At 37.6% G+C, this 26,666-nt stretch overlaps 1 protein-coding gene across 4 annotated transcripts in view; it reads left to right on the forward strand.

Annotated features, from left to right (window-relative positions):
• CEP112 (centrosomal protein 112) overlaps positions 1 to 26,666 on the forward strand; it is a 376,462-nt gene that overhangs the window by 280,136 nt on the left and 69,660 nt on the right. For all 4 annotated transcript variants that reach the window (XM_069481637.1, XM_069481639.1, XM_069481638.1 and 1 more), the window contains one exon: positions 1,971 to 2,120. In XM_069481637.1, coding sequence (XP_069337738.1) covers positions 1,971 to 2,120 — 150 coding nt within the window. The remainder of the gene's footprint in view (positions 1 to 1,970; positions 2,121 to 26,666) is intronic.

Here is a 26,666-nt window from a genome sequence, read left to right on the forward strand (position 1 = left end):
CCATTTGAAATATCCCAAAATATTTTTATCTTCAGTCTTTGGTCAGTTACAAGCTAGTCTCAGTCTTAGGGTTTTTTAAAAAATTATTTTGTACTTTAAAAATATATTGTATGATGGCAGTTGTGGATATATAAATCTACACGTGACAAAATTGCATAGAACTAAACACATACACCCACATGTACGCTGTACGGAATTAAACCCACTTCTTCTACAAAGCTGTTGTTTACTTAGCTTAAAACATTGAAATCATAAGTTATTTTTTACTTACTATTTGGCCCCATCTTCTCATGAAAGATCAATCTTGAGTTTCATGCTAGGCCAAGGCAATCTGGCTCTTTCTATCCCTGGCTCCTCTGGCTCTGCGACTGTGAGTTGATTATTCTGTGCATCAGTTTTTGGCATTTACTGTAAGAACTTAACATTTTCTATTTCACAGAAGAGCTATGAGAGTCAATTGAATTGACACCACAATGGAAGCAATATTTAATCAAAATTCAGAAAATAGATGAAAACTTCATTCTCAGTAAATGAATACCTCTACACATAGCAGAAGGTTCAAGTTTGCATTTAATAATATTGACATACTGCTATTGTGTATTTTGTCATTTGACAATTGTCTTAATATTTGATTAATTACAAATTCTAAATGTTAAGCTTTTTACAGTGACTTTGCTCACTTTTAAAAGCATAGATACTCCATATTTTATTATAAAGATGTTATTATGTATGTCCATAGTAAACAACTAATATTTCTATGGGAAATACGAAATATAAAAACTGACTCTAAACAGTTTCTATTTATTGCCTTATAATGCTGTAATCTAGTTTTGTCACCAAATAAGTTGCAAAAACTGAGCTTCAATAAAGATAAATAACTTGTCCAATATTTCTCACCAACTGGCCCCTTCCCATAGAACCAACAGAAATATATTCTAACCCAGGACTAATGTTGTTTCTTTTATTAGAAGAAACAACTATTTCCTGCTTTTAAAAAGTCATCACTATTGAATTCAAAAGGAAATGGATACATTCAAACCAAAGGAAAGGGCAATGCTCTCAGTAGCCAATTAAATACAAAAATTCCTCATCAGATGGTTAATTTGAAAAGTCGGGAACACTGTCCTGGAGAGAACCAATTCTCAAATGTAGAGTATACTACAGGAGTCTCTGAAATGGCACTATTTGAACGAAAATGAACTTTAGTGACTATATATCAGAAAGGCGACACTCATTTGGAAGTATAAACTTCTTTTTAATACCAAAACCTTGTTTAAAGAAAAATAAAGTTGGCTAGTTAGAGGAAGTAATTAGTGCAGTGATTGATCTGACTGTATTTTTCAAATCCTGCCTATCTCCTTAGCTGGATGTCATTTTCAACAATGTGAAATATTTGACCTCCTTTTATGCCTCTGTTTCTTCTTTTATAAAAGATAGGCAATATTAATATTTGTTTCACAGTAGTAAATGACATAAGAACTTAAAGTATTTAACACAATACTCAAATGTTACTGAACACCCAAAATTTATTGTGTAGAATTAGGTGACTTTGAAGAATGAACTCTGTTCATTATTTTCTTTGGTTATTACAGTTCAAAGTATTATGAAAAGTGGAGTAGCTTTTCTCATTCTAATAAGTATATTTCTCAGTAAAATAAAATCTGACACTTTTCATATTTTTGAGATCACAGATGTTCTTTCTTCTGATGAGTAAATATTGTGGAATGCTATAGTGGAAATGTCTTCCAAGTATATTTGGTTCAGCAGTTGTTCACCATTCATAGTTTTATTATAGTCTTTTATTGTGTGGAATTTCATGCATTATAATAGTGTGTGATATGTTAATTGAAAATATTTAGCTTGTGGAATAGAGTTTTACCAAATCCATCCTTTTGTTAAGCATAAATACATATAAAATAGATGCCTCCCCCTGAAGAATTTGAAGTTATAGCATGCTGTTTTCATTTTAGATCATAGCAGAACTTCAGACAACCATTTCCTCTCTGAAAGAGGAGAACAGCCGGCAGCAGCTTGCTGCAGAAAGGCGGCTCCAGGATGTTGTACAAAAGTTTGAAGATGAGAAGCAGCAGCTGATTAGAGATAATGACCGAGCAATCAAGGTAATCTGAAGACTTCAGTAACCAGTGGTACCAGCTGCTTTAATGTAATTAAAAGGAGGGCTGAAATCCCAGCAGTGGGCAGATGAATGCAGGTATCTGGCTTGTTCACACAGCCTGCAGTAATTCCATTCACTGGACTCTACCTTTGATGTATCCAGTGACTCAGGCTGACTTCCCTCTAAGAGATCGCATGCCAGCATAAAAAGTCATTTTTGGCAAGCTCAATCCATTCACATTGAACAAATATTTGAAAAATACCCTGTCCTTTCTCCTGAGAACCACTTTGGAATTGTCTCTTGAAATTAGAATGACTGTTTTAGCCCAGTACTGCTGGCTATTAAATTCAGAAGTCAGCTTCCAATTTACATTCTATTCTTTGCCCACATCCTTTCATTATGTATTTGCATAATGGGAAAAAACCTATTCGAGGCTTGGAATGCCAACCATTTGATGTGCTTTGACACAGTACAGGGTAGATGTGTTGCTGCTGAGAGAACCTAGGTTGTTTCCAAATGACTTCAGAGAGTCACACCTTTAATAGCAACAGAAAATTCCCTGGACCCTAATTCTTTAGGTGATAGGCAGTTAGATCTCAAAGTAGTTTTTTCTTGGCTTCATAGCAGTGAGTGTTATTGTAAGTGTCTACATCATGCTGTGTTTAATCTATGAGGATAAGCATCTGGAAACCTTTATAAATAAGGCTTAAAAGAGAACAAAAATTTCTTTAAGAATTCACAGCAAAAGATTATTTTTCAGTGACTTTACTTTGCTATAACAATACTTAAAGCATGTAGAGTAATCATACAAAGCAAAGAAAATGAAAAGAAAAATTGGGGTTTTGTAGCTGCCTTTTTCTGCCTAACCTCTCCATCTTCCTTTTCTATAACCTATTGTAGACAGTCTGTGTAATTTAGGGAAAAGTTCGCATTAATGTAAGTTGATTTTTTATATGTTCCGTTTAAGCCTGAACAAAACTAGATAGAATAAAAGCCTTCAGGGGTGAACGAAACCTCAGAGGCCACTACATCCAGCCTCCTCACTTTACTGATGAGGACTTATTTTTTTGTTAATGACATTTCCCCTACATATTTCCACCTGTGAACTTTTTCCCCCAATGTATGTTATGAGACCAAAAAAAAAAAGATGTTTCTTTTTCATATTCTGGTAATTTAAAAACATCTTTCAAGTTTTGTTCATTTACAAATGCACAGGAAGTGCCCCATTGATCTGTATAACAGTTTCACTTTGTATGAACTGCATGCTTTGTTTCAATTGTTTTAGTTGTATAAAATTTTCATTTTAGGTGAATTTCTTTTCCACTTTAGATCCAAATGCCAAGTGGTAGGTAATTTCCAAATTTTAAATAACTAGTTAAACCCCAAAATAAGCAAAAAGGAAAAGCATAAATTACTCCTAACAATGTAGCTCTAGTATTGTTTCTTGAAGATTAAAAAAATATCTTGAAAGAATTATAATTAGTATAATTGCATATTTTAAATTATTTATTCTTATACTTCTAATTCATTTACCTAATAAAAGGGAAAAACATTCTGATCTCAATTGCAAACAAAGCCCCAAATCACAAAGACTGAATTTAAAAGATGGCGGTTTATATGTATATAACAGATATAAAAAACATATGTACCATATGTTACCTGAAAATAAAGAATTGAAATTACAATATAAGTAAGATATAGTTCAGCTTTGATTCACTTACTTAGATTATGTGTAAAGTGAATGACTTTTTTTTTTTTTTTTACTAACCACATTCAGGTTGCCAAGGTAATTGATTCATTAGCATTCCTTGCCTTGGCTCTTTTTTTTTCAGACTATGTCACAAAGAATAATAATAATAGCTGATATTTATTCAACATGTACTATGTGCCAGGCTCTCTGCCGAACGTTTCATTATCTCATTTATACCTTACGGTAATCTTTATGAGGAAGGTGTTTCTATCATCCCCATGTTACAAATGGGGAAACTGGGGTTCTGAGGTTAAATAACCAGCCCAACATACTACTAAACAAGTGGCAGAACCAGGTTCAAGCCACAGGCTGTCTTACTTGAGAGTCTCAAATACTATTATACCTATCCAGCATCCTACATTCTGTCTATGAATATGAGTCAAATGACCAAGTGCAAAAATGAACCTGGATATTCTCACTTTCCTCTTCTGTCTCCCTGAATGACATAGCATTTTTGCAATAGTTGTTTGATTTGGATATTCTAATTATATTTGAGTGTTTTATACATATAGGTACATGGATAGATATTGATACTCAGTAGCATAGTCACCACGAGGCTTGATTTTCTGAAACCAAATATATTTGTCTGCGGATATATTCAATAGTGCTGTAAAAACAGTGAGCATGCTAATTGTGAAACTCACTACATCCTACTTCCGGGTTGATAATGAATTGAGCTCTCTCAAGCTGGTGATCAAAAATGGAGACAGAGAGTAAACCTAGTACTCATTCTTTCAAAGCTTACGATAATGTTTCCATGGATAAATAGCACCTTTCATTAAAGTAATTCTCTAGAGAAAATTTGAGGTATAAAGTAGGCTACTGAAATCCACTTAAAGGACCACCAGTCTGGTGCAGTGTAACTTGATAAAACATTTCTGGAGGATAATTTGGCAATAGCTATCATTATTAAATTGCTTGAGAGACACGCCTAGCCTTTGACCCATTTTTCAGAATTTGCCTTAAGGTGGCAATTAAGAGTTGCACTAAGCTTTTGCTAGTCGAAAAAAAAAAAAAAAAAAAAACGCTTGTTCTAGCTTTCATTCATTTAGTCAATAACTATTTCTTGAGCTCCTATTATGTGCCAGGCACTTGCAATACCAGCATTCTCAATCTTCTTATTGTTCACCAGAGAAAATAGACTGAAAACTATGTACTATTGAAAATGGTGTTGAAGAAGGGTATTTAAGGATATTGAAAATGTTCACAAGATATTTTTCCATGAAAATGCAGGTTATAAAACATATACATATGAGCTTATTTTTGCAAGTAAAGTACATATCAAGAGAAAAAAGACTGCAATCGTATATCAAAATTTTGCTAGTAGATATCTCTGAGTGGTGAAATTTATTTTTCTTATTTTATCTATATTTAAATTATAACATCACTTTTGCAATAACAATAACAAGTGTTTGGTGAAAAAGGAACAGCTACCAGCCTGAAGAAATCCAGTGGACATTATGGGAATAGTAGTAGCTGAGACTAACAGAGGCATGATCCTGCTATCCAAGAAACAACAGATAAAGGAAGGTCTTTCACAGCACAGAATTCCTTTAATGTAAAATGAGTTATAGAAACAAACTAATTCAGTGGCTCACAACTATAGTCCTAGCATTCTGGGAGTCTGAGGCAGGAGGATTGCTCTGGGTCAGGAGTTCGAGACCAGCCTGAGCAAGAGCAAGACCCTGTCTCTACAAAAAAATAGAAAGAAATTAACTGGACAACTAAAAATATATAGAAAAAATTAGCCAGGCATGGTGGTGCATACCTGTAGTCCCAGCTACTGGGGAGACTGAGGCAGGAGGATCACTTAAGCCCAGGAGTTTGAGGTTGCTGTGAGCTAGGCTGATGACATGGCACTCTAGCCTGGGCAACAGAGTGAGATTCTGTCTCAAAAAAAAAGAAAGAAAGAAAGAAAGAAAGAAAGAAAAGAAAGAAAGAAAGAAAGAAAGAAACAAACCAGTTCATAAGAATATATCTGTTATGTTGTGATAGCTTAAAAATACTGAGTAAAAAAATCTTCTTTATCATGTATTTACTGCTTTAGTTTACTCCTTACATTCAAAGTCACACTTCTCAAAAGAATTATCTCTGCTGCATACCAATACACCCCAAAACTTGGTGGCCATGTTATAGGCCCATAATTGTTTGGATCAAGAACTTGGTCAGGGATCAGCTAGGTGGTTCTTCTGCTCAATGTGTAGTATTGGCTGGGATTCCTCATGCAATTACATTCAGCAGGAAGCTTGACTGGAGCTGGAATGTCTGAGATGGTTCCAGGCCCTCTCTATATGGCCTTTCTCTCTGACAGAGTACTCAGACTTTTCACACAGCAGCTAGTTTCAAAGAGAGGGTGCTGAAAGATGTGAAGGCAGAACCCACACTTCTGTTAAGGCCTGCCCAGAGAAGATTCACAGTGTCACTTCCACCACACTCTTCTGGTCAAGATAGGTCACAAGGCCAACCCAGAATCAAGGGGAGGGAAAGTAGATTCCACCTCTCAGTGGGAGGATTAACCAAGATAGTGGGATATTTTGAGACCATCTTAAATTCACCATAGGACTCTGTACTAAAGGTCCGGTTTTCATCTCTCATTTATTTCTCTGTTCTACAAAATAGTACAAAGAAGAAAATACTTGTATTCTTACTATCCAGAATTAATGGTAATTAACATCATGGCATATTTACATCCTTTTTTATGAAGGAAAATCTACTCTATCATTTTTATAAAAATGGAAAATGGCCTATCCCCATTATAAATAAGTCAAAATGCAAGGGGAAAAAATGATAAAAGTGTTTAAAGTCACCCCAAATCCCATCACCCAGAAATAACCATCATCATAAATTAGGTGAAAATAATTTCAGATATCCTTCTCCATATAAGGGAAAAAAGAAAGGAAAGCCAAATGGACTTATGAAATTAATGTTACTCTAGATTCTGTTTTTTGTTTGTTTTAGGAAAATCTTTGACTTTACTATCATTTAACAGGTGGAAGAAACTAGAGTAAAGCAGAAGAAATTGTTAAACTTTTGGACAGAATTTATTGATTTTTGGCTGAAAAATGTGTGCATTTGCAACCTCATACTTTCTCTCATAACCCCTCCTCACCACTTCCTCCAGCCTTGGATAGTATTATTATTTTCACACTGTCCAAGTTTATAATATTCACAATTTGCTTTTAATCATATCCTTTAATTCTCGAGCTATATTTAAATGGATGCAGTGCTTACACTAGGCCTTTTTCCATAGTTCTCCATTCCCAAAGTTTTTACTTTGAGTTGTTTCTTAATTGGCTGGGTGGTACTAATCATACTTTCTTCCCTCAGTTTTTTCATGATTATGAATGTCTGCTCGTTAACCTTTAGTTTGAGTGACATGTCAGCTGAGTATGGTATTCCTGTTCACATTTTCTTCCCATGTGTAAACATTGCACACCTAGCATTTAGTATTGCCATGAGAGGGCTGAGCAAGACTAAGCGTTGCTCCGCATAAATGATTTGCTGTTTCTGAGGGATTCCTGAAGAGGTCTTTCTATATCATTTTGGTTTAGCAGATTAACCAGGATAAATTTGGTTATTAACCAGGATCTGTGTAAATGTTCAGCATTCAATGGCAAATGCTTCTGAGGCATAGTGATTCTCTTTGTAAGGAACACTGATTTGCAGTGTCTCTGCACGTTCTCTGGCCTGAGGGAAGGGAAGCAAGGGCTGGAGTAGAGGCAAACATGCAGTCTTGCAGGGCTGACTGTTCTCTCTTTGAGATTTTTTTTTTTTTTTATTTCAGCATATTATGAGGATACAAAAGTTTAGGTTACGTATGAGATTTTGTCAGACGTGTTTCGGGGTTCACACTACCTCAATGGGAGGGGATATCCCTCCGGTTTTTGAATGATCCCAACATGTGTGTATCCCTGAAGTCCAAAAACCATCACTTCCCCAGAGGTAGCCTTCCCTGATGTTATTTCCTCCCACATCCACACGTGTTTTCCTACCACATCCATCTCCACTACTCTCAGCCAAAAAAGGAAAAAGCTGAGGCCACCACGGAGTTTTCTTGTCTCCAAATTTAGTGAGATTACTGAGAATTCTCGGCATTTTGTTGACTAATAACAAAATAATGATTCTGGAGGACGTTGGCAGGTTCTGCAGTTGAGCCACTTTGCAACTTTCCAGGGTGCTTCAGGATCATGTTTATTTCCTTGACCCAAGGTTTTTGATGGTTTATTGTATTTGTCTACTTTACTACCCTATATTGTTCTGTTAGTGCATTTACTAGTTTTTACTCTTATTTACTCATTTCACTTGGTGTTGGGAAAGGGAAATTCAATCTAGTATTTTATCTTAGAAGTCTGTTTGAATTCTTTATGACATTTTATAAGGAACCTCTGTTGATCAGCTATTACCACAATAATGCTGTGTAACAAACATTCTCCAAAACTCAGTGACTTTTAAGAACATTTATTTTTCTTACAACATCTGGGGGTCCCTGGTGCGGCTTGAATTCAGGGTGTGCATTGACTGGGTCTGACTCCAGACTTTAGATTGGGTTCAGGCCAGCTCTACATATCTGTACAGTCTCTACTGGCTGTATTAGTAGCTGCCTGGGGTGTCCGCTTCATGGTGGATTACAGAAGTGCAAGAGGATGGATAGAAAAAAATCCCTGTATCCTCACCCTCATTTATATCCACATAGAAATGAGGCAGTTCATGTAGCAAACTATGAACGTCTGTGAATAATGATTTAATCTGTACATAATCAGTCTCTAAAACTTCCCTTAGCTCCATGGCAGCACTTTCCCGTGTCATCTCCCTTTCTGAAACCCTCCTGCCCCTTCCCATTTCTTGTCTACTCTTCCTCTGTATTGCACTCAAATAATGGTATTACTCAGGGCCTCTGTTTTCTCTGTATACATTGTCCTGGGACAATCTTATCCCTTCATGTAAACTTACATACAAATAAATTTTGAATTTTCACCTCCACTCAGACTTTTTCCTGAGCCTTCAGTCTACATTTCTGACCATGATTGGACATTTCTACTTGGATGGTCCATTGACTGCTCAAGCTAGACATACGGTAAACTGAATTTATCTTCCTCTTGCTCTTCCCCTGTCCCCAACCTGCTCGTCTTCTGGTATTGATTATCTGAATTAAAGTACCACCATCATCTACCTAGTCACTCAGGTCAGACTCCTAGAAGTCCCCTTGAATGAATTCTTTCCTTCCCTTACCTCTCATAGATCAATTCCTAGAGACAACTTCTAAATATCGCCAAATTTATACTCTACTCCCCAATCACTAGTTCCTACCCTCTTAATCGAACTTCATTATCTTTGATCTTGCCTAGTGCAATCCCTCCTATCGACAATCACTGCCAATAACTTGACTATCTCAAATCTATCCCTCACACTGTTGAGAAGGGGATTTTTCTAAACCACAGATATGAGCATGTTATTTTTACTTAAATCGATGGCTTTCAATAGCCTACAGCTGTGGTCCCCAGTGATCCGGGCCACACAGCAGGAGCTGAGGCAGGCAAGTGAGTGAAGCTTCATCTGTATTTACAGCCACTTCCCATCACTCACATCACTGCCTGAGCTCCGCCTCTTGTCAGATCAGTGGCAGCATTAGATTCTCACAGGAGCGTGAACCCTACTGTAAACTACATGTGCAAGCGGTCTATGCTGCATGCTCCTCATGAGAATCTGATGCCTGATTATCTGAGGTGAAACTGAGGTGGTGATGCTAGCTCTGGGGAGTGGCTGCAAATACAGATTATCATTAGCAGAGAGGTTGCATTAGGGTGAGTTGTATAATTATTTCATTATATATTACAATGTAATCATAATAGAAATAAAATTCACAATAAATGTAATGCACTTGAATCATCCTGAAACCACCCCTCCCAATCCATGGAGAAATGGTCTTCCACGAAACCAGTCCCTGGTGCCAAAAGGGTTGGGGACCACTGGCCTCCAGGGCAAAACCTATACTTGTCAGCATGGCATACAAAACACTTTACGATCGAAACCAGCAGTTCTCAAGGTGTCATCCTCAGACTCTTGTGGGTCCCTGAGAACTTTACAAGGGCTCCACAAAGTCAAAACTATTTTCACAATAACACAAAGACGTCACTTTCCTTTTTCACTGTATTAACATTTGCATAGATGATATAAAAGCAATGGTGGATAAAACTGCTGGCACTTTTGTATGAGCAAGGCATTATTAACATTAAACCATACTAATAGTCATTATTTTCTTCACCCCTACATACTTGTGGTTAAAAAAAAATCCATAGTTATAAAATCTACAGATGTTCCTAACTTCCAATGGTTTGACATACAGTTTTTTTTTTTACTTTACTATGGGTTTATCATGGTATTAAGCACATTGTCAACTTATGATATTTTCAATTTAAAATGAGTTTATTGGGATGTAACCCCATCCTAAGTTGAGGAGCATCTATATTAATTTTATTAAATCTCAAACCTTGAGAACACACCTCTTTTAATATTAATAGGAAGTACACATAAAGCACTTCTGCTGCATACTGAAGTAGGATGATTGTCTTAAGGTACGGCAGTTTTGCATTTGAGTGTGAGCTGAACTCTAGTCACTCTGGAAGTACGATTGACAGGCAACTTATGCTTATTCAGACTTGAGTATTTGGCAGACATTTTCTTGAAAATGAATGAAGTGAGCCTGACATTTCAAGGATAACAACTGATGCTATTGTTGCTAATGATAAAATTTGAGCTTTCAGGCAAAAATTAGAATTTTGGAAAACTAGTACCACCGCTGTGAGCTTGACAGCTTCCCAATATATAAAGACTTTTCTGATGAGATCAGTGGTTTATTAGTGATAAGAATAGGAAGAAAGGGGGAGGAAGAGAGTGAAGTGTATCAACATTTGGAAGAATTATGTAATTCACTGAACCACGTTTTCCAAATGATCAATACCCGAAGTTACAAAACCATGCATGGGTAAAAGATCGATTCAAAGTACAAAAGAGACCAATGAATTTTAATGTAATAGTATGAAACGTTCACTGAGAGAGTTTCAGATTCCTCATTGCAACTAACTTCTAAGAAGCTACCACTTGTCAAGTTTTGGTGTAGTAACAAAGAATATCCTCAATCATCTAGAAAGCCTCCTAAAATACTCCTTGCTTTTCTATTTATCTGTGTGAGACTAGATTTCAATCTAGTCTTCAATCAAAGCAACATTTTGCAAGAGATTGAATGCAGATGCAGATGTGAGAATCCAGAATCCTTCTATTAAATCAGACATTAAAATGATTTGTAAAAATATAAAACGTAACCACCTGTCTCACTAATATTTCTTGCTTTGGAAAATAGTTATTTTTTATTAAAATTTTACATTTTTATTCATACATAGTGGTTTCATTACTGCTATTTTAAGATGAATTAAATGTTTTAAAATTTCTTAGTTTTAATTTCTTAATATGGCAAATATCAATAGATGTAGCCCACATAAATAAAACTTCTTTGGGATTGTCAGTTTTTAAAAGTGAAAAGGGGTCCTGAAACCAAAAACTTTGAGAACCACTTGTCTAGATGTCCCCCTCCTCTCCACCTCATCAAATGCCAGCCCTCAACAGAGATGCCATGCTCTCTGCAATCCCATGCCTCCGTGTGAAATGTCCATGAGTGCTGTGTAAATGTCCTTTTCCTATAAGACTTAAATGTCATCTTTGTGAAGTGTCAGAGTGAGAAGCTCATGGCATCCTTATTCATTCCTGTAATGATGTTTTTGCTGCATTATTATGCTGATCCACAATCCCTTATCCAAATCCTTTGAGGTTGGATGTGTTTTGCAAATCAGAATGTGCAGATTCTAGGAAGGTGATACAGCACTTGTACTCTATCCCCAGTGGCATCTGGGGCAACACAATATATTCAGACACATAAGTGAACAGTGAAGTATGAATATTCCGAGATTTATAACTAGCCTCATTACATCAGTCAAGTTTTATTCCCAAAGAAGTTAATTGTAACATTTTGAAAGGAATTTGTATTTTTCAGTGGATTTTTAAATTTTAGGACTGCAGATAGGACATTGTGGACCTGTGTTTTGATCAATTCTCTTCTCACCAACTTGAATCTAAGCTTTTTGACAGCAAACACTTAGTGCAATGTTTGTTTCCATGGGAGTGTTAAAAATATGCTGAATAAATGAATGATGTTACCTCATAAACCATAAAAGCCTCTGATAATTTATAATATCACTTTATTCTCATGTTATTTTATTTATGGCAGCAAGCTCATAAATATTTTGTGATGGTATAACAGATATAGGAAAAAAACTCAGGTTTGTGGTAATAGTGGTATATTTTGCCTAATTGGGCAGATTCTAATAAAATACCCCATACCTTGTATATACAGGCATACCTCATTTTATTGCAGTTAACTTTATTGCACTTTACAAATACTGCATTTATTTACAAATAGAAGGTTTGTGGCAACCCTGTATCAAGTCTATCAGTGACATTTTTCCAACAGCATGTGCTCATTTTTTGTCTCTGTGTCACATTTTGTAAGTGTGAGCCTTGCAATTACATCAGACTTTTCCATTATTATTATATCTGTGATGGTGATCTGTGATCAGTGATCTTTGATGTTACCATTGTAATTATTTGGGGTACCACAACTGCACCCATATAACATGGCAATTTTTTAAAAATTATTTCAAAAGATTTAGGTTTTTGCTTACATGGATGAATTGTATGGGGGTGAAGTCTGGGCTTTTAGTGTACCCATCACCTGAATAGTGTACATTGTCCCCAATAGGAAATTTTTCACCCCTCACCCCCCTCTTTCCTTCCCTTGTTCTGAGTCCCCAGTAAGACTGCAGGCTTCATCGATAAATGTTGTGTGTGCTCTGACTGCTGCACTGACCGGCCATTTGTCCATCTCTCTCCCTCTCCTCAGGCCTCCCTATTCCCTGAAATACAACAGTGTTGAAATTAGGACAATTAATAACCCTGCAATGGCTTCTAAGTGCTTAAGAGAATGGGAAAGTTAGACATCTCTCACTTTAAACCAAAAGCTGGAAATCATTAAGTTTAGTGAGGAAGGTATGTCAAAAGCAGAGATAGGCAGAAAGTTAGATCTTTTGTGCCAAACAGTTAGCCAAGTTGTGAATGCAAAGGAAAAGTTCTTGAAGGAAATTAAAAGTGCTATTCCAAGGCTGAAGCAGGAAGATCGCTTGAGCTCAGGAGTTTGAGACCAGCCTGAGCAAGAGCGAGACCCTGTCTCTACAAAAAAAATAGAAAAATTAGCCAGACATGGTGGTGTGCACCTGTAGTCCTAGCTATGTGGAAGGCTGAGGCAGGAGGATCACTTGATCCCAGGAGTTTGAGGTTGCAGTGAGCTATGATAATGCCACTGCATTCTAGCCAGGGCAGCAGAGCAAGACTGTGTCTCAAAAAAAAAAAAAAAAAAAGTGCTATTCTAGTGAACACACAAATTATAAGGAAGCAAAACAGCTTTATTGCTGAGATGAAGAAAGTTTGAATGATCTGGACAGAAAATCAAACCACAACATTCCCCTAAGCCAGAGCTAATCCAGAGCAAGGCCCTAACTCTGTTGAATTCTATGAAGGCTGAGGGAAGTGGAGAGCTGCAGAAGAAAATTTTGAAGCTAGCAGAGGTTTGTTCATGAGGTTTAAGGAAAGCAGCCATGTGAAAGTGTAAGGTAAATCAGCAAGTGCTGATGGAGAAGCTGCAGCAAGTTATGATCCAGTTAAGATCTAGTTAAGATCATTGATGATGGTGGCTACACTAAGCAACATATTTTTAATGTTGACAAAATAGCCTTCTATTCAAAGAAGATTCCATCTAGGATTTTTATAGCTAGAGAGGAGAAATCGAAGCTTCAAAAGACAAGCTGACTCTCTTGTTAGGAGCTAATGGAGCTGGTGACTTGAAGGTTGAAGCCAATGGTCATCTACCATTCCAAAAATCCTAGGCCCCTTAAGAATGATGCTAAATCTGTTGTGCCTGTGCTCTCTAAATGGAACAACAAAGCCTGGATGATAGCGTATGTGCTTACAGCCTGGTTTACTGCATAATTTAAGCCAACTGTTGAGACCTACTGCTCAGAAAAAAGGTTTCTTTCAAAATATTACTACTTATTGGCAATGCACCTGGTCACCCAAGAGCTTTGATGGAGATGTACAAAGAGATTATTGTCTTTATGCTTGCTAACAGAACATCCATTCTGCAGCTCATGGATCAAGGAGTAATTTTGACTTTTGAGTATGATCATTTAAGAAATATATTTTATAAGGCCATAGCTATCATATATAGTGATTCCTCTGCATTACTAACTAGGCAAAGTAAATTGAAAACCTTCTGGAAAGGACTCCTCATTCTAGATGCCATTAAGACATTCGTGATTCATGAGAAGAGGTCAAAGTATCAACATTAACAGGAGCTGGGAAGAAGTTGATTCCAGCATTCGTGGATGACTTTGAAGGATTCAAGACTCAGTGGAGGTAGTAGATGCAGATGTGGTAGAAATAGCAAGAGAACTAGAATTAGAAGTGGAGCCTGAAGATGTGGCTGAATTGCTGCAATCTCATGGTCAAACTTGAATGGATAAGGAGTTGCTTATTATGGATGAGCAAAGAAAGTGAGTTCTTGAGATGGAATCTGCTTCTGGTGGAGATGCTATGAACATTGTTGAAATGACAACAAAGGATTTAGAATATCCCATAAACTTGGTTTATAAACCATCAGCATGTTTTGAGAGGATTGACTCACATATTGATAGAAGTTCGACTGTGGGTAAAATGCTATCAAACTGTATCACATGCTACAGAGAAATCTTTTGTGGAAGTAAGAGTCAATCGATGTGGCAAACTTAATTTTTGTCTTATTTTAAGAAATTGCCACAGCCATCTCAACCTTAAGGAACCACTACCCTGATCAGTCAGCAGCCATCAACATCAAGGCAAGATATTCCACCAGCAAAAAGATTACAACTCTCTAGAGCCCCAGATTATTGTTACCATTTTTTATCAATAAAGTGTTTTTAAATTAAGGTATGTACGTTGTTTCTTTTAGACATAATGCTATTGCACACTTAATAGACTACAGTATAGTATAAATGTAACTTTTATATGCACTGGAAAACCAAAAAATTTGTGTAACTCTCTTTATGGTGATATTAGCTTTATTGCGGTGGTCTGGAACTGAACCTGAGGTATGCCTGTATTATCTGAGAGCATAATTTGTATACTCCAGGGGAAGTGCCCACAAAAGGCTCTACACCAAAGCCAAGTTATCTGAATGTGAGTTAGCACTATCCACTGAGCTCACAGAAGTTCATTTGGGGAAACGTTAGAAATAGTTCTATAGAGAGACTGTAGAACATTCTTTTGGCATTGCTACACCACCAGGGCTAAGTTCTTTCTTTGAAGCTAGTGTATTGAAAGTTCCTCACTGTGAAGCCAGATGTCCAAGCAGAGATTTCATATCAAGGAGAAACGTTGTAAAATTTTTGCTTGCAAGCATAGAAAAGAGATTTTAAAGCATTGATGCTTCTCTCCCTTAGCCACTGACTGGAGTTCACGAGAAAAGGTCGGCTGCCAGTAGGACATCTAGAAATCTGGTCTGTGTTACCAAAAGGGCTTGTGGGAGGGAGGGGGAATATTTCATAAGATTGGGTAATTCTCACTGTGCTAAAAGCTTACAGGAATCAATTTCCCAAAGAATAAAATTACAAACCTCATTGTGGGGTTTAGTAGCATTGAGAAACAGAAAGAAATCTCAATGCCTAGCATCAAATGGCTTTGTTTGGGACCTGTTTCATTATTTAATTCTTGTCTCCCCTGCATGCACGTCCTAAGGGCACAGAGGAAAGTGGCATTTTCTTTGTGCCCTCCTGAATTAGAATTAATAATGCTAAGAATAGAAATGTATTTTCCATCCCACCCAAGAAGGCTTGCCTGCTCACTCAGAAAGGCAGACAGAGCCATTCAGTCATAGCATAAAGCATAAGTGCCATTTTCCAGGAAGAATGCTCTGGAAGATAAGCTTGGATACAGTGTGGCAGCAAATTATGACCTTGCTTCCTAGAGCAAGGAGAAGGAATAATAAAGGAGCCCAAAAGAAATGAACAGTTATCCCTCAAAAGTATTTCGTGCCATACCTTGCCACCAGCTCTCTTCTTTGCCAATTTTCTTCTTATTTAAAAACTAGTCGAAAAGATTCTTTGTTTAGTGGACAAAATCCTTCAAGGACTAAAATATTTTTAGCCCCTGGAGTATTGCCTTGTATGTACTAAAGAATCAGTTAAGGTTTGATGAGCAAATACATGAATTTGTGAGTGAGAGACTGATTAAAAGAATGCAGGTGAAACCAGATTCCCCTTCTCCAATGGCTAGGTCAGTTTTATTCTTTGGAAGTCACTAGGTGACTATATATGGTTAATTATTGCGTGGTCCAAAAATGAAGTACTTTGGTTAATCAACTGTTGGAATATATATTGATAATTTAGTTTTTTTAATATTTAAAAATCTAACATAACTATTTAGAAATTTTTAATCTTTAATAATTCTAAACTATACCAGATAGTTCAAAGTCAGTCATGAGCATAATTATCACTGAAAAATATAAATGTAAGCCTCAACAACCAAAATTATTGAATGATTAGTATGTATATACTATATATGTGTATATACAGTCATATGCTACATAACAACATTTTGGTCAGTGATGGACCACATATCTAACAGTGGTCCCATAAGATTGTTGTGGAACAAATTATGAAAACTTTCTGTCACCTAGGGACATTTTAATGATGCTGACCTCGGTAGGCCTAAGATAATGTGTGTGTTTTTGTCTTAGTTTTTAACAAAAAAAAATTTAAAAAGTAAAAATAAAAAAATTTTTAATAGAAGAAAGCTTATAGAATAAGGATATAAAGAAAGAAAATATTTTGTACAGCCATACAATGTTTGTGTTTTAAACTAAGTATTACAAAAGAGTCAAAAAGTTAAAAACAATTTGAAGTTTATAAAGTAAATATATACGGTAAGCTAAGGTTAATTTATTATTGAAGAAGGAAATTTTTTTTATAAATTTAGTGTAGCCTAAGTGTAGAACATTAAAAAGTCTACAGTAGAGTACAGTAATGTCCTAGGCCTTTACATTCACTCACCACTCACTCACTGACTCACCCAGAGCAACTTCCAATCCTGTAAGCTCCATTCATGGTAAGTGCCCTATACAAGTGTACCATTTTTTATCTTTTCTACTGTGTTTTTACTGTATCTCTGGTACAGTCTATGTTTAGATATACAAAAACTTACCATTGTGTTACACTTGCCTGCAGTATTCAGTACAGTAACCTGCTGTACAGATTTGCAGCCTAGGAGCAGTAGGCTGTACCATATAGCCTAGGTGTGTAGTGGGCCATACCATCTTGATTTATGTAAGTACATCCTGTGATGTTTGCATCGGAGTTGCCTAATGACACATTCTCAGAACGCTATCCCCATCATTAACATACATGTGTATTCAGAAGCACTGGGTTATATAGAATCCTACTTAATAGAAAACTTGATAATGATTGATAAGTTAATTTTATTAAATAATTTTGTGATGTCTTGATTTAATTATCTGCCCAATTTCTCTTACAGAAGCTGGGTTTCTGTTCAACCTCTGGTGACTTGACAAACCACTCTTTCACCATTTATCAATCTTGAAGTTCATATCTCTTCTCATGAACTATCACGATATTATCTCTTGCTTCCCAGGATTTATTTGTAGGAGAATTCAATGCTTTGGTCTTGTTTTACTATCCCTCAGCTTCGTCATTGATAACAGCAGCATCCAGGTGTACTCGTGTAGTCGGTATGTATGCTTTAGCCAGCATGTACTGGCTTGAGCAAGCTGAATGTTTACATTGTTAGGAATTCTGCAGTATGTACACTGTAGAAGTTGGTACACCCTGCTACAAATTCTTGTTTTTCACAAGCCAGTTATTAAACATTTACCCAATTACCACTACTACAATAGTTCCATTCCCCCACTTTCTTGTTGAAACTGACTCCCAGTCCCCATGGTCATGGTTAAGCTCAACCGTTCCATCACAAGGGGTGTATGGTTGGACAGGTGGATAGACCGTATTCCATGATCCCTCTTGCAACTCTTTCTAGCCCAACCAACCTTTTGCTCTTTTTCTGATGTGCATATGATTCAACTCTTCCATCCATTCTTTTAAAGTCCCTTTTGGAATCGCAACATACCACAGAAAATTTACAAAGTAACCTATTACCTCTTCTCCAAATTCTATTCATCCTCTAACTCTAAGCAGTATTTGACTATATTGACAACAGTTTTCCTTCTAGAACATGAGTTGTCAAACTTTTTCTGCGAAGGGACAGATAGTGAAAATGTTAAGCTGGGTAGGCCACACAGTCTTGTTTGCAACCCATTGTGGATGAAAGCAGCCATAGACAGTATGTCAACAAATGTACTATGTTCCAATAAAACTTTATTTACAAAAATAGGCTAGGCTAGGTGCTAGATTTGGCCTGCTGGCTATAGTTTGCCAACCCTTGATCTAGAAACTCACCTTTCTCTTGGCTTACAGACTTCTTTTACTTGTCTCTTCTGCTGATCTCTTTTCCTCCTAGTGGATGTTCCTCAAGTGTATGTCTGGGCTTTGCTTCTCCTTTGCCTTTCCATCGTGAGCTCATCTGTGTGACTTCAGATGTCACTTCTGCAGCAATGATCCCCACAAGCCCCAGCCTGATTCCTGGTCAGGTTCTGTATCTTGCACTGCCTGAAAATCATCTTCTTTTGGAGATGCACTATTATTTCAAAGTCAGAAACTACAACATTGAATTATTATCTTCCCTTCCAAACCAGCTCTTCTTTGCAGTCTATCGGGCTTACCCCCAGTCTTTCTGTTTCCTGTTAGAAACTTTGAGTTCATCTTTGTTCTTTCTTTCCTTCATCCCAATTTATCTCAAGTCTGTCTCCAGCATCCTTGAATGTATTTCTTATTTCTTTGATATGACCCTATTCAGAGCTCTTCTCAACTTGAGATTGATTTAAAACAGCCTCCTCTCAGCCAATGTCGCTGCCAAAAGTCTCTCAGCTCCAGTCCAGTGTGAAGAACTGTGCCAGAGAAATCTTAAATCACTATGATTTCCCTGCCTTACAAAGAGTGCTTAGAAATCAATAGGAAAAGATTAACAGTCCAGTGGACAAAAAGAGCAAAGAATATGAACACAGAATTCACAGACAAAACATCAGTGCCCAGCCAACATATGAAAAATATGCTCAATCCTACTCATAATTAAAGAAATGTGAATCAAAATTACAAAGTTTTAAAGGGCCTGAATGCCAACTGATTAGCATAAATTTTGAATTTTAAAACATACTCCGTGGTTAAGGTATGGGGAAACAGGCAGTCTCGTGCACTATTTTTGGGAGTATAAACCAGTGCAGCCCCTTTGGAGGGCAGTGTGGTCATATCTACCAACATTTTAAATGCACATAACCTTTGGCCCAGCAGTTTCTCTGACAGGAATTTATCCTGTGGGTTTATGTGCAAGTATGTGCAATCTCTTTGCAGGATTTCTTACACTGTCACATGACTAAATTAAATGTAAAGGGGTGCTTGTAACATCACAATCAAACTCTCCTGCCTGGCTTTCAGAGCCCGTCCAGTCTTCTCCCTATTCCTCGACACGCACATTCTGTTCTGTTCAAGCTGGTCTTCTCACTGTCCACTGTCCCCTGTAGAAACTCATGGTTCCTTCAGCCCACCCTTTCTCACAGCGTGCCTTCCTCCCCAGGGCAGCCTCTTCATCCCTCAAGACTTGTCAAGTGCTAGCAAGGCCATCTCAAGGCCTACCTACCTCCTCCAGGAAGCTCCTCTGACTGCTGCAGTCCCTGGGGACCTTACACTTCATCAAGTCCTGTAATTAAGGTTTAGTGATTCTTTTACTGTTTCATACCTCACACCTCTGGTTTCTGCATAGCACCCGCAGTGCTGGGCACTCAAAAATAAAGCCATGATTGATTTAAAGAATATAATCCTTAGTTATTAAACATTAATCTTATACCTGTTATTGCCTGTTTTTAAGGCAGCTCTAAACACATCAGCACCGACCTTGGTGTTAAAAGAAGTAGGGACCCTCACACTTTCCCCCCAAAAAATCTGCAGTTAAATATCTAAGTCTGTAGGTTAACAAATTCCTCTTTTAAGATACAGACGGCCTTGATGTGTTAACATATTAAACCACTTGAAGTAATTCTCACTCTAATGTGAAACTTTAATCAGAGACTTTCTTCCTAACAATTAGATGAGATCATCTCACTTGAAGGACTGGGAAGTGGTATTTAAAGGAGGAAGAGGGAAGAGGAGGGGTAGGGGGTTGTTTAGGAGCCTGAGGAATAGAGCTTGAAGGTGTCTGCAAAGGCAAAGTGGACAGCCTTGAGGGCAGCAGGAGGGGCCGTGCAATGGACAAGGGGAAGGGGCTAGACTGAAAGGGCAAGAAGAGCCCTTGGAGCAGGAGTGGGCTGAGAGCCAGCTTGTTGGTGGACTTTGATCATCTTTGTCACTACAGAACTTTAACACCTGACTTCAGAAGTCTTTCTAACTCTATTGTACCTGATCCTACATTTGCATGTATAGATCGAGACATTTGTATACTTTTAAAAAAGAAAATGGAATGTATGGATGTGTGTGGGTTGTATGTGTGTATGTGTGTGTACGAGGTCTGTCCAGAAAGTATCCAACCATTTCATGTTACGTTTTTCATATTACATGGCTGGATACTTTCCGGACAGACCTCGTACTTTTCCAAAAGAAGAATGAATATATATGCATATATTATATATCTATATTTTCCAATAATTATTATATATTAGTGAGAAAAAAGTGAAGCTATGAATAAACAGTTGTATTCTCATACCTGATTCTGCATAGTGTACCTTATAAATCATGGAAAAATTTTAAGACTTTTCTAGCTCATTCTGTTTTACATTTATATAGAATCATTTGTAGGGGATTTGTGGGATAAGGAAATATTAACATATAATATAGCGTGGTAGATTATACCGTTTCTAAGGAACTGAATCAAAATCAATAAATTAAGCAAAATAAACCTGGTGTTGTGCATGTATTGTGTTTCCCAAATGTATATAATTGGAAAAATTAATGTGATGCTGTCCTGCCATCCAAAAAGACCAAAATGTTATTTCCAGAGTTGTCAATAGGAGGCTATTGCTATTACAGCAGCAGTGGTAGCAGCTAAAACTAAAGATTCAGAGCAAAAGAGAGCTGAGGTGGTTGGTGGGTTACAGGAATGCTTTAATGTTGGAAACACAGAGGAAAAAGCAGAATTAAAAACAAAGAAACAGCCCCCATTTTTCAAGAGAGGCAGAACCCTTTTGCTTTTATGTCTCTGTCACTTGCTGCAGGATTCCTCATAAAGCCCTCTAACCACCTAAATAAATATTCATGTGGCTGCTCAACATCTCATTAATAAAACAAGATTTGGTGGTAAAATATTTCAGAGTAACAGATGATTTGCATCTTACCCTTGTTTAACTTTAAATCTCAAGCAATTAATAAATTAGACTCGAGAGCTTTTTAAGAAGTAACATCTTACATGTACCACAAATTGCATTATTTTTATGTGTAAATAATGATGAAAGGGGAGATTGTTCCTTTGATGTCTATAAACTACACTGTAAAATATGCAGAAACATTCTTGAGTTTAGTTGGAGCCAAAACAAATAGACTAGTTCATAAAACAAAGCAGCAGCATTCTTAGAAACAAGCATTATTTTTTCTTTTCTTCCCAATTGCTTTCTTTCCATCTTTTATATTCTTGCCATTCCTAGTGGCAGATTCATTCCAAATTCAAAAGTGATGTTAGTCTGTATTTCCTCATCTGGAGAACTGAGTTCTTGTCAGGTTCCTCCCAGTAAACTTGGCTTCCTGTGCAACTCTTACCAGACCTCAGCTGTACTGCCAGTTTTTATGCAGTGAATCATTTTTGTCAGTAGTATTTCATTGTTGCTTAAAAAACTATTTCAAAATCTTCAAATACTGGGGCTCCTCAGAGAGCTATATTTACTTTTCTCTCTATTTTCCAAGCTGGCTTATCTAATTTCATTTTGTTTTTAAATAGCATCAGCAAATTCTTGTTTATGAAGTCTCTTGAGTTTGGCCTAATTTTTTCTTTGGTAGTGTTAATCAATAGCACCTCATAGCAAGTTCATATCTACCATGGAAAGGAATACAGTTTGGGCTTCCATTGGAGTACAGAACGGGTGTATGATTAACCTCACAAGATGGTTTGTGTTCTACATCTGACTGCACATATATTCTTTGAACATGCTGTATGTATGGTAACAGGTTAAATACTACATATATATGGTTATTTGGAGAAGCCAAATATGTATGCTTGTCCTAAATTTGCTCCCAACAAGACAATGGATATTCTGCCATGTGATAACTTTGCTGTGGCCCCTGCTTTGGCCTTGCTGCTAACAAGTCTGCCTTTTCACTTGTTGGCCTAATGCTTTCTTATTAAAACCGATCCTGAGCTCTGATCACGTCACCTATCAGTCTTGTCTGTCAGATCCTATCTAACATTTTCTCTAGTTTGGATTTGTTCTGATTTTCTTTTTCCCTTCTACATGGCAATTTTCCACTTAGGCTCACCATTTCTCTGTTCTCAGACATCATGTCCTCATCCGTTCTTCCTTTATTCTTAACAAAGCTTAATGAGAAAAGTATTAAATATAGTGGATTCATGTGGATCGGTTTCCTTTTGTACGTGCTGAAATCACAGTTCCATGTTATTTCATTGATTAATGGAATCTTAAAGTTGAAAAGAATCGTAGAAAATTGGCCCCACTGACCTCCCCACTCTTCCCACTCGTGTCCTCCATTTCAAAGATGAAAACCGTGAGCCCACCTGAGAGGAAGTGCCTGGTTCTTTTTATTGGCAGCTGTTGGCAACACCAAGTCTCACACCCAGGACTTGCAAGACTTTGGTCTTTCTCTCATACCCCATGTAGTCAAATGCACATGAAAGTGCAAATACTTTACTTTTTAGTTTAAAATATATGTAAGCTGCCAAAATGGATGGAATGTCTTTCTTACACTCTACTATGGTTCCTTGTGACTCAAGTGAAACTTCCCTTGGCTTTTAGAGTGGGGCTCAGCTGTTTCTCATGTGGATTGCCTAAGAAATGTTACTTTCCTTCAGTAGTTGGCTTTGTTGTTGGTGGTGATTTTTTTGAATTATTACTGGTTGTCTTTGGAAACAAAAATGTTCAAGGCCAGTTTAGAAGAGAGGTTATGATTTGAAAAGGCAACTTTCTAAACACTTTAACTAATTTAAAGAACATTCCAAAGGAAGGAAATGTTGATCAATAATGATCACTTGCAGCCTCGTAGCTGTGGAGGTTCAGCAAAGACACTTATGCCAAGATTGATTTGCAAGAAGCCTGAGGAATTTGTTTTCTAAGAAGAAACCGATTATTTTGAGAATCCATTTAGTTCAAATGACTTTATTTCTATGATGTCAAATGATCAATGTAAAGTTAAAAGGGGTCGATACAGCAGCATTCTTTATTCTCAGAAGGACACTAGCACAGTGGGATGAAGATGACAAGTTCTGTGTTACTTTGAGTAATTTTCAGCATTTGCCAAACTATGAAGTGTTACATGAAACCCAATCTTTTTAATGTCACCCCTTTTTCATTTTTCTTCAGACTTAAAGTATCCTCTTAGATTATCTTGCATGTGTTGCATAAAAGAGATTTACAGAACTTAATAACATGGATTCTGGAGCCAGACTATTGGTTCAAATTCTGGTTCCACCATTTAGAAACGATGTGACATCAAACAAGTTGTTGCACCTCTCCGTGCAGCAGTTTCCTCATTTCCTAAATGAGAGCGATAATAAAACTTGTCTCCTAAGGATTGTGAGAATTATATGAATCGATGCTTGAAAAGCATTAGAATAGTGTCTACTACTTAATAGGTCCTACGTATGTTGTACATAATTGTTAAATTACAAAAAAAGGTCCTATTCAGTAAATGTTGAGATATGTTCAAATGTAACCAATTTAAATAAATCACTCTTAATCCCATTCCCTTCTAGCTACTGTCTATACTCCATTCTTACTCGTTTCTTATTACTTCTGTCCCCTTCACTCCACAGAAACTGCTCTTTGGGTTGCCAGTGACATCCTTGTTGCTGAATCCGCTGGACCCTCTGTATCAGCTTGGCTCTCCTGCAGCCTCGGACGCACTGGAATGCTCTCTGCCTCTGACGGCTCCTCCTATCACCCTGTGGCCCCTCTTTGTCTCTCTTGCCCTCAAACCCTGTTGCTCCTGGTAGGGTGGGGAGGTGGGGGGAAGTGTTCCAGGCTTCCTTTTCCCATTAGGCTCTACAGTCTCACTTAGGCAATCTCACCCACTACCACCTATATTCTGACAACTGGCAACTCTATCTCTAGCCTAGGTCTTTCGGGTCATACTGCATTCTAGATCATCCTGAAAGCTCCCTGGCTATCTACACAGATCTCAACATGTCCTCCTGAAACCTGAAACTGTCCACGTCCAAAATGGAGATTACCATCTGAACCCCCTTCAATCTGCTGCTGCTCCTGTGTTCCCAACCGCAGCTCATGGAGGTGTCCGACCATTTGACCTGCCCCCAGGCCTGCCCCCTTCCTCTCCCTCCTCCATGCCACATCCAGAGTGAGCTCTACATCATGGGGTCGCCACAGTCTCGATGTGCTAACAAGACTCGCAAGGCTTTCCTGACCACCCTGCCCACCTCAGTCCTCTTGTGCTTCTTCCCTCCAGGCTCCCCACACTCCCACCATTACTGATCTTTTAAAGACTCTTCAAAGAGGATGAGCTTCCTCCTACCTTCCGCTTTTGTTTGGCATGTGCTGTTTCTGCTCTCCTTTATCCCTTCCCCTGACCATCTCCTCATCCCAGAGGTTTCCTCTTAGATGTCTTGTCTCTGGAAGGATTCTCTTGACTATTCCAGCCTCCTGAGACTGGCTTATGTTCTTATGTTCCATTCTTTTTTATTTTGTTTGTTTGTATGTTTGTTTGTTTTTGGAGACAGGATCTTACTCTGTCTCCCCGGGTAGCATGCAGCAGCATCGTCATAGTTCACTGCAACCTCAAACTCTTGGGCCTAAGCTCAAGTGATCCTCCTGCCTCAGCCCAAGTAGCTGGGACTATTGGCACCAGCCACCATGCCTGGCTGATTTTTCTATTTTTTGTAGAGATGGAGTCTCGCTCTTGCTCAGGCTAATCTTGAACTGACCTCAAGCAGTCCTCCCGCCTTGGCCTCCCAAAGTGCTGGGATTGCAGGCGTGAGCCACCGTTCCCAGTCCTTATGTTCTGTTCTTGCTTCTCCCCCTGCGCTCTGGTTCTCCTGCTGTAGCACTGACTGCATGGTTGCCGCTGCTGCCCTGCACCTTCCAAGGGCCATTCACTGCAGAGCACAGTGCCTGGCGTTCACAGCCAAGTCGGCCCAGGTCTAGTGTCCACTTTTGTGTGACAGGTAGTGAACAACTGAAATAGAGTTTCTTTTATAAAGCACTTTCTTTTTTAAATGATATGGCAACATGTATGTAGAGAAAACATATGCTTAACTTCTTAAACATCCCAAACTCCTGCACTTTCCATGTTGTAGGGTAAGTTCTCAGACTGACTTTGCTAATCTTCTTTGCTTCCTCTTTCTCTCTACCTCTGAGAGAAATTATTTATGATGTTCTCTGAATTTTTCATGTGGAAACAGCTGACAAAATTTTTAAGACTAAGGGAACAATTACACTTATAGGCTTTCCCCAAGATAAGAACATTTTGTGGTGTGTCCCCTCTCACCTGTCAGTCCCTAAACTTTCTAGAAGGTCTGCAAAGTTGGATTTCCCTTTCTTTTCTTCTTATGATATTCATCCCAGTTTTTCTTTCATTGTATTGGGGCTATATTATTTCATGACATAAAAATTCCTTTGTATCAATAAGCATAAACAAATATAGCAAAAACAGAAAACTAAACTAAACCTTCCCCAAATAAAGTCAACATAATTTAATGCATACTTGTTTAACTTCTACTGAAATAGACATTATAATTAAAGGGCTGTGTAAAGAGGGTATCATAATGGGATGAGTTGAAGGAGGCACTTTGCAAAAACTTAATCATTGATTATATTCTACAGAAAAGTAGTCAATATTTTATTGAAATTAAAATAGTAAATGCAACTTTCAGTTAAGACATACCGAAATATCACGTTTATACTCCAGCACCTTTGCTTAGTCACATATGGATAGTCGAAGAGATGAGTCAAATTTTATATTAATAGAGAAAAGTTGTCAGAAAAAATATTTACAGGGTTTTTTGGCATTTTATTGCTCCATTTGGTTTTTAAATAGTAAACTTGTCACCTTAAGTGATTGTCAGTGGACAAGACAGTTTAGTTGGCTTTGCTTTTATTTCTCGTATTTCTTTCTGGCCAAAAAGTCAGGGACCCTTTTGAATATTTTGCCCTTAAGCCACCCATGCCTTCACTTGGGCACAAACTCTGTAGCTGCTCGCTTTCTAAGAAATAGTACGCAGGAAAATTAAAATTCGAAAGCTGGGAAAATCTAGAAAAAAGGAATTGAGAAAAAACATTTTTCAAAGCAGTGCTTGTATTTATTATATAGCATCCATAAAGTAGACCTACTGTGCTGGAAAACGCTGAATGAGAACATGTACCCTGAGATA

This window comes from Eulemur rufifrons, chromosome 9 (genome assembly GCF_041146395.1).
Source record: "Eulemur rufifrons isolate Redbay chromosome 9, OSU_ERuf_1, whole genome shotgun sequence".
Taxonomy (NCBI): Eukaryota; Metazoa; Chordata; class Mammalia; order Primates; family Lemuridae; genus Eulemur; species Eulemur rufifrons.